This window comes from Eschrichtius robustus, chromosome 10 (genome assembly GCF_028021215.1).
Source record: "Eschrichtius robustus isolate mEscRob2 chromosome 10, mEscRob2.pri, whole genome shotgun sequence".
Classification (NCBI taxonomy): domain Eukaryota; kingdom Metazoa; phylum Chordata; class Mammalia; order Artiodactyla; family Eschrichtiidae; genus Eschrichtius; species Eschrichtius robustus.
Window position 1 is genome coordinate 14,136,440 of NC_090833.1, and position 17,893 is coordinate 14,154,332.

General features: G+C 37.2%; 1 protein-coding gene across 1 annotated transcript in view; it reads left to right on the plus strand.

Annotated features, from left to right (window-relative positions):
* MEGF9 (multiple EGF like domains 9) overlaps positions 1-17,893 on the plus strand; it is an 84,019-nt gene that overhangs the window by 41,007 nt on the left and 25,119 nt on the right. Inside the window, exon 2 of the mRNA XM_068552494.1 lies at positions 499-700. Within this exon, the coding sequence (XP_068408595.1) occupies positions 499-700 (202 nt within the window). The remainder of the gene's footprint in view (positions 1-498; positions 701-17,893) is intronic.

Here is a 17,893-nt window from a genome sequence, read left to right on the forward strand (position 1 = left end):
GGGAAGAACATACTAGTTCATGATTCCAGCTGTAGCACAATCTTGTCTGACCTGTATAAGTTACCACAGTCAATCGTCTGAGCTCTTGCTGCTATACAGCGGGATTATTTATTATTTAACGTGTTGTCATTTCCAGCATGTGCTCTCAGTGCCATGTAGATAAGCATAGGCCCTGCCTTTGGAGATTTCTAATCCAGAAAAACTAGTAATATACGGACCCACCCACACATTGGAGTATAGGGTAAGAGGGCTAGAAGATGAAGAGTGCTGAAAAAGAAATTGAGAATGTTAGTTTTATAATTAGTTTATGTACTTTACTGCATATAATTCCCAATTTAAATAAACTAAATAGGATAGAAAGTGAATTTGAACTAGACTTAATTTTATCCATCCTTACAAAGTTGTCATGAATATTTATTAAGAAAAATAAAATAGAGCTCATTTTATTAGGAAAGCATTAAACCTTAGTTGATATCTCTTTCCCTCTTTTCTTTGCAGGATATGTGTGTAACTGCTCTGTGGTCGGAAGCCTGGATGTGAATCGCTGCAACCAGACCACAGGGCAGTGCGAGTGTCAGCCAGGTTATCAGGGTCTTCGCTGTGAAACCTGCAAGGAGGGTTTGTACCTGAATCGTACTTCCAGGCTCTGTCTGCCATGTGACTGTAGTCCCCATGGAGCCCTCAGCATACTCTGCAATAGGTAAGCAGCAGAAGTTGAAGGTAAAATTAATTTTATTTTATCACACACACAAAAAGGCCTCTGCTCTCAAGGACCAGACTGGTTTAAATAAAGGGGCCATAGATTTACAAAATATTTCACATATTTTTATCATTTTGTGAATTATATTTAAAGTCAAGATTTAAAAGCTTCTAATTTACTGATTTAGTTCTTCAAAAGCACCTTGGTAACCAATTTTGCCTTGTAATAGTTTCTCTAAATTTCATGGAAAAAAGTATTGAGAAAGCAGTCTGCTTCCTGGAAGCAATAACTTCCAGGCATTTCCAGTGAAAATGTCCTTGTTATGTTTATTAACATACCATTAGAGTTTCAGGAAACTTATTCTTTGGTTTATCTTTTCTCTTTTCAAAATTCTAAAGCTGTTTCTTTGCACATGTAAGGCTTAAACTTGGTAATATCCTAATTTCTTTAATTAGTGTGAAAAAGACTGGTTTCACTCTATGTACCAGTATATACATTTTGGGGGACCAAAACTAGATTAAGCAGAAATTGTCTGGAAATTACCTTTAAAATAGTAAATTATTTGTAGGTGACTTAATCTAGTAGAACAGTGCCCTGTAATCTAAGGATTTGCCTTCTACTCCACTGAAAGTAATTATCATTTGACCTTGTGTGAGGTACTTAGCTTTCTGTGGACCCCAAGTGAAAAAGCTGAAGAGGCAGTGTTATGTGACGAAAAGAACAGAGCTTTAGGATCAATCTAACCTGGGTATGGATCCAAGATCGGCTGCCACTTAGGAGCTTTGTGATTTCAGCAAGTTATTTCACTTCTCTGCGCCTCAGTTTCTTCTCAGGTTGTTGTGAAGGTTAAATGAGTAGAATCTATGTAAAATACCCAGCACACATCACTCAATTAATTCTGGTTTCTTTAAATTTCAGAGGAGTATTGTTGGCTTGATGAGGGAGTATTTTAAAATAATTTTTAGCTCCTTGGCAGAAAAATTTCTTTATACTTAGCAGTAGATATTTTGGATGCTTTATAAATCATATAGTACAGGGACTTCCCTGGTGGTCCAGTGGTTAAGACTCTGCACTTCCACTGCAGGGGGCCTGGGTTTGATCCCTGGTTGGGGAACTAAGATCCCACATGCAGCGTGGCACAGCCCCCCCCAAAAAAATCATATTGTACAATACTGTATCATATTGTACTTCTATTAAAATATAGATGTGAACTTAAGAAGTTTATAATTTCAAATACAACAATAATTGATGTTTATGATGCTTGGTATTTTTAAATAGTTAACTATCTAAATCCTCATAGCAACTCCTTTTATGTAGGTTATTAAATCACAAAGATAGTAAGTGGCAGAAAAGGAATTCCAAATTTGGTCTTCCAGTACTAAGTCCAATATTCTTATCATCATGCTGTATAGCTTCTATAATGAGAAAACTGATAATCACTTTGTTACTTGAGTTTGAGAATATAACGGTTGCTTACCATTGCTCCCTTTACTCCCCTAAAACATGCCGACACAAGTTATATTCAGAAGGCCTACATTTCTTACCATTTTAAAAGGTGAGATTTGCATAAGTTTGTTCATTCTGGTATCTAAAGACATGTCCACTACTTTTTTTTTTTTTTTTATAATATTTATTTGGCTGTGCTGGGTCTTAGTTGCGGCACTCAGGATATTTGTTGTGGCATGCGGGCTCTTCGTTGTGGTGTGCGGGCTCCTCTCTAGTTGCAGCGTGTGGGCACCAGAGCACGTGGGCTCTGTAGTTGCGGCATGCAGGCTCTCTAGTTGTGGCACACAGGCTCAGTAGTTGCTCCATGGCATGTGGGATCTTAGTTCCCCGACCAGGGATCGAACCCGCGTCCCCTGCATTTGAAGGCAGATTCTTAACCACTGGACCACCAGGGAAGTCCCCTGTCCACTACTTCTTTTAAAATAAGATTCTGCAAACACATTTGCTTTGAGTACTTTTGGAAAGATAAAAAAGTGTTTACTTCTAGGCCAAACTACCTTATTAGAGGAGAAAGAAATGAGAAGAGTGAGAGAGAGTTTGAGAAGCTGGAGAAGAGGGAAAAAAGTAATACTAATGTTTATGTAGTATACTGCTGTTTTCATAGGTCTTTTATAAATTACTTTTTATTTATCTTTTCCCTGACAGTGAATGTCATCAAGTGACATAGGCTAAAACACCATTCTGAAAATAGGTAGTAACTATAAAGTAGTGGAAAAGTGCACTGGACATTCGAAGGTCTAGGGCAGGGGTCTGTAAACCAAATCCATGAACCAAATCCAGTCCACTGCCTGTTTTTGTAAATAAAGTTTCATTGGAGCACAGAAGCCTCATTTCTTGATTGTTTTGGCCCCAAGGATAGGCATATTAAAATTTTGAGATAAATCCATAATTCTTTTCTATGAGTTACTACAGAGTAATATTTAATTAAAATTTTAAAATAATATTATTTCAAAATGTCAGACAATTTGTCAGAGCAAGCAGTGTATCACAAAAGTCATTTAAAAACTTTTACTTAAAGAAAGTCATTAGAAGGAAGGCGTGGGAGCTCAGAATCCAGCTCTAAGCACTGCATTTCTTTTTTTTTTTCTTTTCGACTTTTTATTTTATTTTATTAAAAAAATGTTTTTAACATCTTTATTGGAGTATAATTGCTTTACAATGGTGTGTTAGTTTCTGCTTTATAACAAAGTGAATCAGCTATACATATACATATATCCCCATATCTCCTCCCTCTTGCATCTCCCTCCCACCCGCCCTATCCCATCCCTCTAGGTGGTCACAAAACACCGAGCTGATCTCCCTGTGCTATGCGGCTGCTTCCCACTAGCTATCTGTTTTACATTTGGTAGTGTATATATGTCAATGCCACTCCCTCACTTCCTCCCACCTTACCCTTCCGCCTCCCCGTGTCTTCAAGTCCATTCTCTACGTCAGCGTTATTCCTGTACTGCCCCTAGGTTCTTCAGAACCCTTTTTTTTTTTTTTTTAGATTCCATATATATGTGTTAGCATACGGTATTTGTTTTTCTCTTTCTGACTTACTGTCACTCTGTATGACAGACTCTAGGTCCATCCATCTCACTACAAATAGCTCAATTTTGTTTCTTTTTATGGCTAATATTCCATTGTATATATGTGCCACATCTTCTTTATCCATTCATCTGTCGATGGACACTTAGGTTGCTTCCATGTCCTGGCTATTGTAAATAGAGCTGCAGTGAACACTGTGGTACATGACTCTTTTTGAATTATGGTTTTCTCAGGGTATATGCCCAGTAGTGGGATTGCTGGGTCGTATGCTAGTTCTATTTCTAGTTTTTTAAGGAACCTCCAAACTGTTCTCCACAGTGGCTGTATCAATTTACATTCCTACCAACAGTGCAAGGGGGTTCCCTTTTCTCTACACCCTCTCCAGCATTTATTGTTTGTAGATTTTTTGATGATGGCCATTCTGACTGGTGTGAGGTGATACCTCATTGTAGTTTTGATTTGCATTTCTCTAATGATTAGTGATGTTGAGCATCCTTTCATGTGTTTGTTGCAATCTGTATATCTTCTTTGGAGAAATGTCTCTTTAGGTCTTCTGCCCATTTTTGGATTGGGTTGTTTGTTTTTTTGATATTGAGCTGCATGAGCTGCTTGTAAATTTTGGAGGCTAATCCTTTGTCAGTTGCTTCATTTGCAAATATTTTCTCCCATTCTGAGGGTTGTCTTTTTGTCTTGTTTATGTTTTCCTTTGCTGTGCAAGAGCTTTTAAGTTTCATTAGGTCCCATTTGTTTATTTTTATTTCCATTTCTCTAGGAGGTGGGTCAAAAAGGATCTTGCTGTGATTTATGTCATAGAGTGTTCTGCCTATGTTTTCCTCTAAGAGTTTTATAGTGTCTGGTCTTACCTTTAGGTCTTTAATCCATTTTGAGTTTATTTTTGTATATGGTGTTAGGGAGAGTTCTACTTTCATTCTTTTACATGTAGCTGTCCAGTTTTCCCAGCACCGCTTATTGAAAAGGCTGTCTTTTCTCCATTGTGTATTCTTGCCTCCTTTATCAAAAATAAGGTGACCATATGTGCATGGATTTATCTCTGGGCTTTCTATCCTGTTCCACTGATTTATGTTTCTGTGTTTGTGCCAGTTCCATACTGTCTTGATTACCTTAGCTTTGTAGTATAGTCTGAAGTCTGGGAACCTGATTCCTCCAGCTCCATTTTTCATTCTCAAGATTGCTTTGGCTATTCGGGGTCTTCTGTGTTTCCAAAATTGTAAGCACTGCATTTCTTACTACAAGAAAGGAAGTTAAATTGACATGAGACTTGAGGAACAGAAATGGGAAGTTGCGGGACTATGTACTTTGGCAAGAACATTTGGGTGAACTCTGAGGAAACACCTCTGTGTTCTGCTCTGCTATAAATTATATGTGGGTAAGTTAAGGGAAAAAGGAAATTGTAGGCAAGTAGTGTGATATGTAGCAGAAAGGAGGTGGAATCTGAAATTGGTACTTTGATTCCATTCTTGATTTAGCCACTTACTAACTGTACAATCTTGATTAAGATATTTGACCTCTCTGAGCCTCAGTGTTTTCATCTGTAAAATAGGATTCATAAATGTAGCATGAAGAATTTTTGTGAGAATTAAATTGTGTGTGTGTATACCCACTTACATTGTAACTGGCACTTAGATTCAACTCAGTAACCCCCCAGTAGTTGAGTCTGTTTTTAAATTATTTTTTAATTTTTTTTATTTATTATATTTATTTACTTATTTTTATTTTTGGCTGCATTGGGTTTTTGTTGCTGCACACGGGCTTTCTCTCTAGTTGCAGCGAGCAGGCCTACTCTTCGTTGCAGTGCAAGGGCTTCTCATTGCGGTGGCTTCTCTTTGTTGCTTAGCACGGGCTCTAGGCGCATGGGCTTCGGTAGTTGTGGCACGCGGGCTCACTAGTTGTGGCTCGCAGGCTCTAGAGCTCAGGCTCAGTAGTTGTGGCACATAGGCCTAGTTACTCCGCGGCGTGTGGGATCTTCCTAGACCAGAGCTTGAACCCGTGTCCCCTGCATTGGCAGGCGGATTCTTAACCACTGCACCAACAGGGAAGTCCCCTGTTTTTTTTTTTTAAATGAGGAATAGAATTGGTGACTCACAAAAGAGAAGAATTAAGTCATCCAGTCTTGGGTATGAGTAGGGGTTGGGATATCTGTTTCTGTTGGTAGGCTAAAGAAGAAATTGCTCACTGTAGAAGAAAAAAAAGTTTAGCTTGTTTTCTTCCATTTTAAAGAAACCCATATATGCTTTTTAAAATTGGACATTTCATGCTTTAGAATAATAACAGCTAAAATGAATTGAACACATGCTAGGCACTATCCTAAGGCCTTTGAATGTAGTGATTAATTTAATCCTCACAGCAACCATATCAGGAAGGCACTATTATTATTATTCTCATTTGTACAGGAAAAGAGTTGCAAGTTAGGTAATTTGCCTAACTTATGATATAATAGCCAGTAAAGAAGAGTTGGAATTGAAACATATGCAATCTGGATCTATAGTATATATTCCTATCCATTATGTTGGTATAGCCCCTCTCAAAATCTCAGATATTGAGCTAAGTGAGTGAGTACTGTAAGAAACTTTGATGCTGTGGTGCCAACTACTTGATATTTTATAGGAATTTCTTCTGATTATGTAGTTGGTGCTATATAAATAACTCTTCTTGGGAAAGAGTAATCCCAAGTAGACATTGAGAACATTAGAGGAAATTTATAAATATATGCTAAATTTCTAAGTAGAGTAGTTTAGAGTAGGAAAAAAGCAGGAATACTTAGGAAAGGATTCCCAGAGGAGGTAGGAACTGAGTTGTGCCTTACAGGTTATGATTTGGGAAGAGAGATGAGAAGAGAAAAAAACATGTGAATCCAAGAGAATTTCCTAAGTTTATACAATGAGATGAGAAATATGATCTCCTAACACATATGCAAATTCTCTTCTGTCATGAACTTCTTGTTCTCTTTTTAAAAAAAAAAAAATGAAAGTAGAAATGTGGACTCAATTCTATCCAGATTCTCTGATACATCTACTGTCCATGAATGAATAGCTGGCTTTTTAAAAATTTATTTGCCTGTTCTTTTTTTTTTGCCTGTTCTTTATGCCCATATATTTCAGTGGGAGTTGCCCCAGTGAGGGTAGAATTTGGCTGCAGGAGCAAGATGTGGGTTGAGCAATGTCTTTGTGTGCAAACACAAGTTCCTTTATGTACTGACAGATGGCCACCCCTCACATCAACAGTGGTGTTCCAACCTGTTTAATTGGGAAGGATTTGGTCTACAATATCTATCTTTTCACTTTTGCTTTTGGAATACATTTCTGATATTTTCCTGGTTCACATTTGGACATATGTTGAATAAATGAATGGAGAAATCAGATAACATTTTATCTCAATAAAGCAGTATGCCTAGTGAGAGCCTGACTCTTAATATAGCCTTAGAATGTCGTCAGGGTTGACTTATATGTAGGCAGTCATATACTGATTTGAGATTTTTTAATGTATCCATAGTAGGTTAGTATACAAGGTGCATCATTTAAAACTGTCTCTGTGAGATAACGAAGTTCTGTTGTTGCGTAATATCCTTTCCCATAAAACCTGTGGTTGCTGCTGTATAGTGTATGTTGAAATATTTACTACTTTGCATTTTTAATTATGGGAATATGCCCCAGGGCAGAGGGAAAAATTTTACTCATGAAATAAACTTAGGCTGAAATAAATGTCAAATAGAAAGATGACAAAATCGCCAAGACTTAACATTCATATGGGGCTCTGAAAATCATCTGTTGTGTAATAAGGCGTAACAGTTGCTTGTGTAAACTCTTACTTATTACTTTGCCTGTAATTCTGGGACATCAAGAAAAAGTTATTTGATCACTAGAAACAATTAAAACTTGAGGAAACCTTTGTCATTTTATTCACTTATTTCATTTAACAGACATTGCATTTGCCAACTATATGTCAAAAGATATTATTCCTGTGCTCAAGGAACTTGAAATGGAAAGATAGAAACACAAGCATAATATGAGTATTTATAAAGTACACAGGAGATTCAGGAGGTCTTGAGAGAGGAAGTTGCATTTAAATTGAAATTTGAAGGATGAGTAGAAGTTTGCATGAAAGAACAAGCCATCTTTTAGTAGACTGCAAGTGGCTCACTATTTCTTGATGGCAGGGAACACTTGACAGTGGTAGAGAGGAAAGGTTGAAAAGATGAGATTTTTGTCTGTTTGTTTACTGTTGTATCTCTAATACCTAGAATAGTACCTGGTACAAAGTAGACTCAGTAAATACTTGATGAATGAACAGAATGAATGAATGATTAAGAGTAAACAGGGCCAGACCACGAAGGGCCTGATATGCCATGTAAATTAGTTTGCCCATTGAAGAATACTGAGTAAGGAGCAACATTGGATTTGCTCGTTAGAACAATTACTCCATCAGAAGTCTGGTGGATAGAGAGAGAGCTCAGGCAGAGAGACCAGGGAGAAGGCTATCGTGTAACTCTGGAAGCAAGAGAAGTTAAAGGCATTGACACTGATCTAAGGCATTGACACTGGCATTGGCAATGGTGCTGGAGAGGAGGGAACCAGCGTAAGAGAGAAAATCTACAGAACTAGATGGTTGATTGTATTTATAGAGTAAGAGAGAGATAGATATGACTCCCATGTTTCACTCTGGGTCTGGCTCTGGCACAGGCACATGAATGAAGAGATATTCTATTAACTAGATAAAGAATACAGGTGGATAAGCAAGTTGGAAGGAGATGATTATGATCTTAGGCTTCAACATGTTCATTTTCTATGGGACATTCAGATAGTGGTGTCTGGTAGACAGCTGCATGTGCATTGTGTGCCAAACTCAAGAAATCTTATAAACTAGCTAGCATATTCTTAGGAAAGGAAACTAGCATATTCTAAGGAAAACAAAACAAAGCCTCATAGCTTTAATTTTACTTAAAAATAACTTTATTCTATACCTCCGTTATTATTCTTGCAATTATACCAATCTCTAGTTTAAATTACCTTTTTTTTTTTTTTTTTTCTTTGGTACACTTCAGTATTTTTTTCCTTGAAGGTAGAATTTTAAAAGGTAGCTGTCTTGGTCAGAAGCAGGTAACTGATCTCAGCCCTTATCCTATATCGTGGTTCATTTGTTTCAATAAATGTTTCTACAGTTCCAAATGGTTTATACCTTAGAAAATAAATCATGTAAAGTTCATGGTAAAACAGATTAGAATAAAATTTGAATGTTAATAAATAGCCAGACAGGGGCTTGTTTAGAAAAGGCACTGAGTGCATTGAGGTTTAAGTGTAAATAATGCATGTCTATTACAGTTTGGAAAGCTTTGTATGTTTTTCAGTGCACTCTGTCTTTAATCCTCCTTTCAATACAGAGCATGATCTGCCCTCCTGGTCTTCTAATTATTAACTAGATATCATCTGTAGTCAAATGAAAAAAACAAACAAAACACTTTTTCCTCCCAGCTATTGGTGACCTTTGTGAACATTAACGTAACATGTCACAGTGAATTGATGTAGTTGCTGTTGATCAAATGCATAATTTTTCCTAAACCGTATTGCAGAATCCTCTGCTTGTTTCATTTTATTAAGCCAGTTTTAGGTCAGTTTGGAATTTTTAACAGAAATCTTTTAAAGTTAAAGTTTTGTTATTGATAATATTAAAAGATTATTTATTGTGCTTCTTCTGAGAAGCTCCCCCAAATCTGTAGTTATATATATGCTAATAGTACAGATAATCAAGTTCATATAAATGTAGTATTTGGTACCAGGGTATTTATTTGTTTAACAAATTATGTGCAGGATACTTTAATAGACCTTGTGGGAAATAAATAAGACAATGAGAAGACCAAAGGAGCTTCTGGTCTAGTAAGATCATTAAGAAATACATATATAGGGCTTCCCTGGTGGCGCAGTGGTTAAGAATCCGCCTGCCAATGCAGGGGACACGGGTTTGAGCCCTGGTCCGGGAAGATCCCACATGCCGAGGAGCAACTAGGCCCGTGAGCCACAACTACTGAGCCTGCGCGTCTGGAGCCTGTGCTCCGCAACAAGAGAGGCCGCGACAGTGAGAGGCCCGCGCACCGCGATGAAGAGTGACCCCCGCTCGCCACAACTAGAGAAAGCCCTCGCACAGAAATGAACACCCAACACAGGCAAAAATAAATAAATTAATTAATTAATTAATTAATTTTTAAAAAAAGAAAAGAAATACATGTGTGTGTATATATATATATATATATATATATATATATATATATATATATATATATAAAATACAAGGTAAAAACTGAGCCACATCATAAAATAGAAAGATAAAATGTTAAGGGGATTAAGAAACTGGGAGATATCACTTATAGCTGGAAAAATCAGAGATGATTTCATTGAGGAGATAGCTTTTGACCTCAGTGTGAAGGAAGGAAAGGATTTAGACATACAGAAGTGCAAAAGGTGGAAAAGAACGTTACAGAATAGAAACAGCAAGATTAACATCTCAGAGATGTGCTTACACAGGATGTAAGGTGGAAGAGCAGTGGGGCAGAGGAGATAAATCTGGCAAGGCCTGCTGGGGTCAGGTCCCAGAGGGCCTTAAGGGCCAGACACATGATTTGGATTTTATTCACAAAGCAATTTTAAGCAGGTAAAAGATCAGCACTGTGTTCTAGCAGTAGTAGATTGGGTGGATATAAGTAGGGGGAGATCAGAGGCAGAATGAAAACTGTGAGAATGGAGAGACTGCGGAGAGAAAGGAGAATGGTGATCTGCCCCATGATAGTGTTTCCGTGCATAATTCTCTAGAAAGTTTATGATTTTTGCATTAATACATACACACAAATCTAAAGGCAGTTTGTGTTTCTAAGTTGAATTTAGGGAAGTGCTCAGTCCCAGGATTCCTTCTTAGGCCCATACCCTCACTGTATGCTTACCATTCTTCCTTTGTTGCACGCTGCAGGAATTGAATCTGCTTTCCTATGCTTCAGTAGTTGCTACCACCCACTGTATCCCATGGGATTTTTATTCCCTCATAAGCCTTGCTGCTAAGTGTCAAGCCATGTCCCCATACTCATGTTCTTTCTGTGTTGCTAAAAATAAATCCAGGGGCCTTTTACCTTTTAAGCATTTTAAAAACTATTCGTCTTTATAGAGAGGCCTGTGGGGGTAGCAAACAATAGATATGGGGAAGTTGAAAGCTTATACAACTGATAAACTTTCCGCGAATGGGCTTCAAATATAGGCATACCTCTTTTATTTTACAATTAATTACTCTGACACTCATATGCCTCAGTAGCATAAATCCAGTGCCCTCTTTTTGCATCAATCCATTCCCCAACAATTAATTACTAATTTTCCGGTAGCTCTAGGAGTCAATCCCCCTCTAATGCTGAGTATCAGGGGAACATGATTCTGATCAGTTCAGTGATCTTGTTGTTTCTTACTCTTATATTGAATTTTGGGGTTGAGGTCTGACCCTGAACAACCTGACAGATGATGCTTGCTCACTACTGAGATGATGCTTTTACTGGTCCAGAATCGTTGGCAGCAACACTTCTTTGAGGTAGGATGAACCCACTCCCTTGGTTCCAAGTTCCTTCAATTATACTCTAAATTGGGGCTCGGAAGTTATAGAGATTTAACAACTGGCTCCTTTAGTTTATACGTGCAGCTACATCCCAGTGTATAAGCCAGTTCCAAGAGTACTGGTTGAAGACATTTTGTAGAATCTTTTACCTAACAAACTATAAATCTCCCTTCTACCCCAATACAAAAGGTCTTGTTAAACCCTTCTCTCAGGACAGTGGGGCCTCTTCACTCTAAACTTACTAAGGGAACCCTAACTTAAATGATTCTTTTTTTATTTTATTTTAATTTTTAACATCTTTATTGGAGTACAGTTGCTTTACAATGGCGTGTTAGTTTCTGCTTTGTAACAAAGTGAATCAGCTATACATATATCCCCATATCTCCTCCCTCTTGCATCTCCCTCCCACCCTCCCTATCCCACCCCTCTAGGTGGTCACAAAACACCGAGCTGATCTCCCTGTGCTATGCGGCTGCTTCCCACTAGCTATCTATTTTACATTTGGTAGTATATGTAAGTCCATGCCACTCTCTCACTTTGTCCCTGCTTACCTTTCCCCCTCCCTGTGTCCTCAAGTCCATTCTCTACGTCTGTGTCTTTATTCCTGTCCTGCCCCTAGGTTCTTCAGAACCTTTTTTTTTTTTTTTTAGATGCCATATGTATGTGTTAGCATACGGTATTTGTTTTTCTCTTTCTGACTAACTTCACTCTGTATGACAGACTCTAGGTCCATCCACCTCACTACAAATAACTCAATTTCGTTTCTTTTTATGGCTGAGTAATATCCCATTGTATATATGTGCCACATCTTCTTTATCCATTCATCTGTCGATGGACACTCAGGTTGCTTCCATGTCCTGACTATTGTAAATAGAGCTGCAATGAACATTGTGGTACATGACTCTTTTTGAATTATGGTTTTCTCGGGGTATATGCCCAGTAATGGGATTGCTGGGTCGTATGGTAGTTCTATTTGTAGTTTTTTAAGGAACCTCCATACTGTTCTCCATAGTGGCTGTATCAATTTACATTCCCACCAACAGTGCAAGAGGGTTCCCTTTTCTCCACACCCTCTCCAGCATTTATTGTTTGTAGATTTTTTGATGATGGCCATTCTGACTGGTGTGAGGTGATACTTCATTGTAGTTTTGATTTGCATTTCTCTAATGATTAGTGATGTTGAACATCCTTTCATGTGTGTGTTGGCAATCTGTATATCTTCTTTGGAGAAATGTCTCTTTAGGTCTTCTGCCCATTTTTGGATTGGGTTGTTTGTTTTGTTGATATTGAGTTGCATGAGCTGCTTGTAAATTTTGGAGGTTAATCCTTTGTCAGTTGCTTCATTTGCAGATATTTTCTTCCATTCTGAGGGTTGTCTTTTCGTCTTGTTTATGTTTTCCTTTGCTGTGCAAAAGCTTTTAAGTTTCATTAGGTCCCATTTGTTTATTTTTGTTTTTATTTCCATTTCTCTAGGATGTGGGTCAAAAGGGATCTTGCTGTGTTTTATGTCATAGAGTGTTCTGCCTATGTTTTCCTCTGAGAGTTTGATAGTGTCTGGCCTTACATTTAGGTCTTTAATCCATTTTGAGTTTATTTTTGTGTATGGTGTTAGGGATTATTCTAATTTCATTCTTAAATGATTCTTTACCCAGTCAGTAGGATCTGCTTGAAGGTTATTTTCTACCTCTGCCCAAATGGCAAAGCAATTGCAAACTTCTCTTGCTAAAGAAGAAAAAACCCACATATTTAATCTCTAGTTAAACATCTCTCTGATAGGACATTTTAATACACTTAAAAAGTTTAAAAATCTTATCAACACGTAGTATTTTTCTGGCCTGTAGTTTGACTTCCTTCTGAGATGAAAATAACACACAACACAACTTGGCAAATACTACTAACATTATTACTACCACCATCAACCCCAGAATGAACAGCATTAACATTTACTGATTATTTACTATGTGCCAAGCTAAGTGCTTTATATATACTATCTTGTAAGGATAAAATAACAACTGGTTGAAGTGGTATTATTCTCATTTTACAGGTGAAGAAACTGAGACTTGAGTAATTTGCCCCCCAACAGACAACTAGTAAGTGGCAGAAACAGACTCAAACCAACACCTGTTTGACTATACTACCTTCAGTAGTTCCCAGAGTTTCTTAGTTGAGCAGCTGAACCTTTGCTTATTTTCCAAATAAGGGTGGTAACCATCCTAGGTTTAGCTACCATATAGTCAGATTCCTAGCATGAAAAATTATCCTTTGAGTGGTAAAGATAACATCATCAGTAATAAGTCACGTGAGTATCCTGTACTCTCTGATATGATGAAATGAGAAGGGCATGTTACCTCTATGATATCCTTACCCCAAATTCATAACTTCAGTCTAATCATGACAAAACATCAGACAAACTCAAATTGAGGAACATTTTACAAAATACCTGACCAGTACTTTTCAAAAGCTTCAAGGTAGTAAAAGACAAAGAAAGACCAAGAAACTGTCAAATTGGAAGAGGCTAAGGAGATGAGTAAATGTAAGGTAATATCCTGGATTGGATCCTGGAACAGAAAAAGAACCTTAGTGTAAAAATTAGGAAAATCTGACAAAGTCTATAGTTTAGTTAGCAGCAGTGTAGCGATGTTAATTTTCAGTTTTGATGAATATACCATGGTTACATGAGAAGTTAACATTAGGGGAAGTTGCATGAATGGTATACAAGAACTCTCTGTACTATCTTTACAACTTTTCTTTAAATCTATTATTTCAAAATAAAAAGTTAATAGAATTGTTATTTGGAACAGTCAGTCAAGGGAATATGGATAGTATTACTGTCTTATTATGAGGGCAGAATTGGTCCTGGTGACAATTTTTAGCCTTAGATCCATAAGAGGAATCAGGATAAGGAAATAAACTTACTTTGTTGTCGTGGAGATCTGCCATTTTAGATGTATGACGTTGTGGTTAGAATATACGATCAAATTCGTAGCCTACTTTAATATTTTAAATATCTTCTTTCTCTAAAGTTTTAAAAGAAGAGCTTCTAAAATGTTAGTAGACTTAGGCTAAAATAGAAGGACGCTTGTTCCCACAGAGAAGGCTTTGTCTTCCCCTGTGTCCCTTGAAAGAAAACTAAATCAGCATGACTTTCTCCGTCTCAGATGGTTTTTTCATAGCAAGAAATATGTTTCCTGTAGGGTAGAGAGAAATATGGGACTATTCATCTTTTTTCTCCTTGGATTTGATTTCCACTCAAAATATCTAAATTTCTCAATCCCAGTTAGAGATTTGGGCTTGAAGTTTCTCAAGATTTCCTTTAAAAAGGAGCATAAGTGCTTCAGCCATGATTATTTTGACATTCAAAGTGTATAGGACTAGTTTAAAATTATTAATTTCATTATTATTAAAATCATTATTATGCTTTTTTATTTATTAAGATAATTATCTGGTATGATATATTCCATTAGTTTCAATAATTTGGATTTTCAAGCTTGCCCCTGTGTTTATAAATTCAGTAGGTTTCCAGAGAATGTTAATAACTAATATCTGTAAAGTCATTTACAAGTAATAGTGTTCTTTTCTCCTGTACATTTTCTTATTTGATTCTAACAACAACCCTGAGAGGTAGGTAAAAATTGTTATCCACCAAATTACAGATGAGAAGTAATATTTGAAAGGTTACATGATAAGCCCAAAGTTGGATATCTATTACATACCAGAGTGAGAAGAGTCATCTCAAGGTCTTCTGACACCATATCCCATGTTCTTTCTGTTGCATTAAACTCCCATGGCTTGCAGTTCTGGGTAAGTATACTCCCCTGTGCTCGAGGTCAGGAGTTCTTAACCTAAGAGGGGGAAGCACATGAAATGTAATGGTGAATCTATGCATTTTTCTGTGGAGAAGGTCTGCAACATTCAATCGATTCTCAAAGGGATCTGAGATACCATCAAGTTAAGAAGTTTTCTGAATACTATACAGGAAGGGCATAGATGTTCTTCTCACATTGCCAAAAGCAGTAATGAAAATATGGCTTATATTATCAGTACCGGAATCCCTTTGTCTCTTCTGCCAATTCCCAACACGTACACTACAACCATCTCTTTAATTTTTATTTTTCCTGGTCTTGAGTTGATTTTTAAAAAGTTCTACAGTTAAATAGAATGTCCAGTAAAACAGATACTATAGGTATTTGAAAGAAAGGTTTTTGCAGGGAAATAGTTTTAGCCTTCTTGACTAAACCGTTTACCTAAGGAAGCTGCATAATTTAGCAGGAGGATCAGAAGGAAACTAACATCTAATGAACACTGTTGAACCTCTATGCTTGATGCTTTACACATATAACCTCGCTGACTTCTCACAACAACTTAGCTATCTTGCTCTTAGAGGCTAAGTTACTTAGCAATATGGCATAACTAATAAGTGGCAGAGCTTAGATTTGAGACTAGGTCTGTCTGACTCCAAGGTTCTCCCCACTGTACCCTAAAATAGAATGGGCAAGATTAGATATGGCAGCGGCTCAGTGTAAGTGAAGTTCTGGGTGTGGTTAGCATGATTCATCCACCTAGGAACTGGCTCATGGAGACATAAATCTAGAAGTCAGATCTGGGCACAATGAAAATAAATATTGCATAGAAGAAGACAATTTGAAATAATGAGAGTATGTGTAGAGAATCATTTGAAAGGTAGGATTTAGCACATTAATGAATATCAAAGCTGAGTCCACCTGACTTGCTGGAGCCTAAATGGCAGGCATTTGACATGCAGGAGAGCTGAAAACAAGTGTCATGGACCTAGCCATTGAGGTGGGAAGTGGGGAGGCAGGGCAACTGGGACCAGGAGCCAGGCATTGAGAAGCTAGGGACAATAGTTGTAATTCAGTCATTGAGAATATAGGGGACTGAGGTCAAAGGAACCAGTAAGCAAATGGAACTTGATGACAGACATCACTGAGGTTGATTGCTGTAAGTACCCTCTCCTGAGGTCAGAACTGATACCAAATAAAGGGTTCAGAACTAAGCCTAGAGGTGGAAATTAAGTCAGGGCTAGGAGTATTAAAAGTAGGGAGTGAAATAAGAACAATGATATTTTTCCAGTTAATCTAGTGCAGTGGTTCTCCAAGTATGGTCTTCAGACCAGTATCAGCATAACCTAGGAATTAATTAGAAATGAAAATTCTTGGGGCCAGCCCTAGACCTATGTGAATCAGAAATTCTGGGATAGGGCCGGGCAGTCAGTGTTATAACAAGCTTTCCAGATGCATGCCTAAGTTTGAGCACCACTGATCTAGTGGACAATGTTGCCCCCTAAAACCCAATGTCAACTTATATGCAGGAGAAAACCAGAAGGCATTCTAGCCTCTGTTCTTTGTTTATATAAGGATTATAAACATTAAAGAGGCCCTTTTAGCAGGGTCATAATAGAATATTGAAGTTAAGTAAAATAGCATTTTCTTTGAGGGCTAGTAATTTTATTTTTATCTGCTCTTCTTTGTCCTACTTTAAAGAACAAACCCAAGGGATCACTGTCTTCCAAGGTTGATTGACCCATAATGGACCAGTCATTAAATGTCTCATTTTTCTCACCTAGAATAAATATCCTATTTCTAAGATTCTAAGAGGTTTATTTAAATGTGATATAAAGCATCAGGATTAGGTGCTTGGAAAATATTAAATGGACTAAATTGAAGACAAATAGTGCACTCAGAAGGCATCAGAGTTAATGAAGAAAGGTACATAGATTTTGGAGCCAGATTACATAATCATTAAACAAAAAATTTGAGTGTCTATCATGTGCCAGGCACTGTGCTAGGCCGTGGGAATACAGCAGTGGAAAAAAACAGATAAAACACCCTGATTTCATAGAGCTGACATTCTTTTGTTTTTTAAGAACTGACATTCTTGATGGGGAGAGAGAGAATAAACAAGGAAATAAAATATATATTATGTTAAATAGTAAGAGATATTATAACTTTAGATAGTGTAGCTAGCCAAGGCCTTGTTGAGAATATGACATTTGAATAAATAACAAAAAGAAGTTAGGGAGCATGCCATATGGATCCCCTAGGGAAAGGGTATTGCTAATAGAGGGAACAGCAAGTACAGGGTTCCTGATGCAGGAATGTGCCTAGCATATTTGAGCAAAAGCAGGGTGATTGTGGCTGAAGTGATGTGAGTTGGGAGAAGGGGTTAGGGGAGTACTAGGTAAAGCAAAATATATACACAGATACTCAAAATACTGTTCTTTCAATATATCTATATTTTCAAAAAATTTTATGTGAAAAATGGGGGGGGAGGGAAATAAAGCTATAGTAATTAAGACAGTGTGGTATTGGTTCAGGAATAGACAAACAGATAAATAGAACAAAAAAGAAAGCTCAGAAACAATCCATGATTGTGAAGACATTTGACATATGGCATAGGAAGTATTAAAGCTTAGGGATAAAAGGATGGACTTTTCTATGAATTGTACTAGAGCTTTGATTATCTGTAAGGAAGAAAATGAGATTGGACCTCTAACTTTCTTCATATGCAGAAATAAAGATGAGGTGGATTAAAGACCTA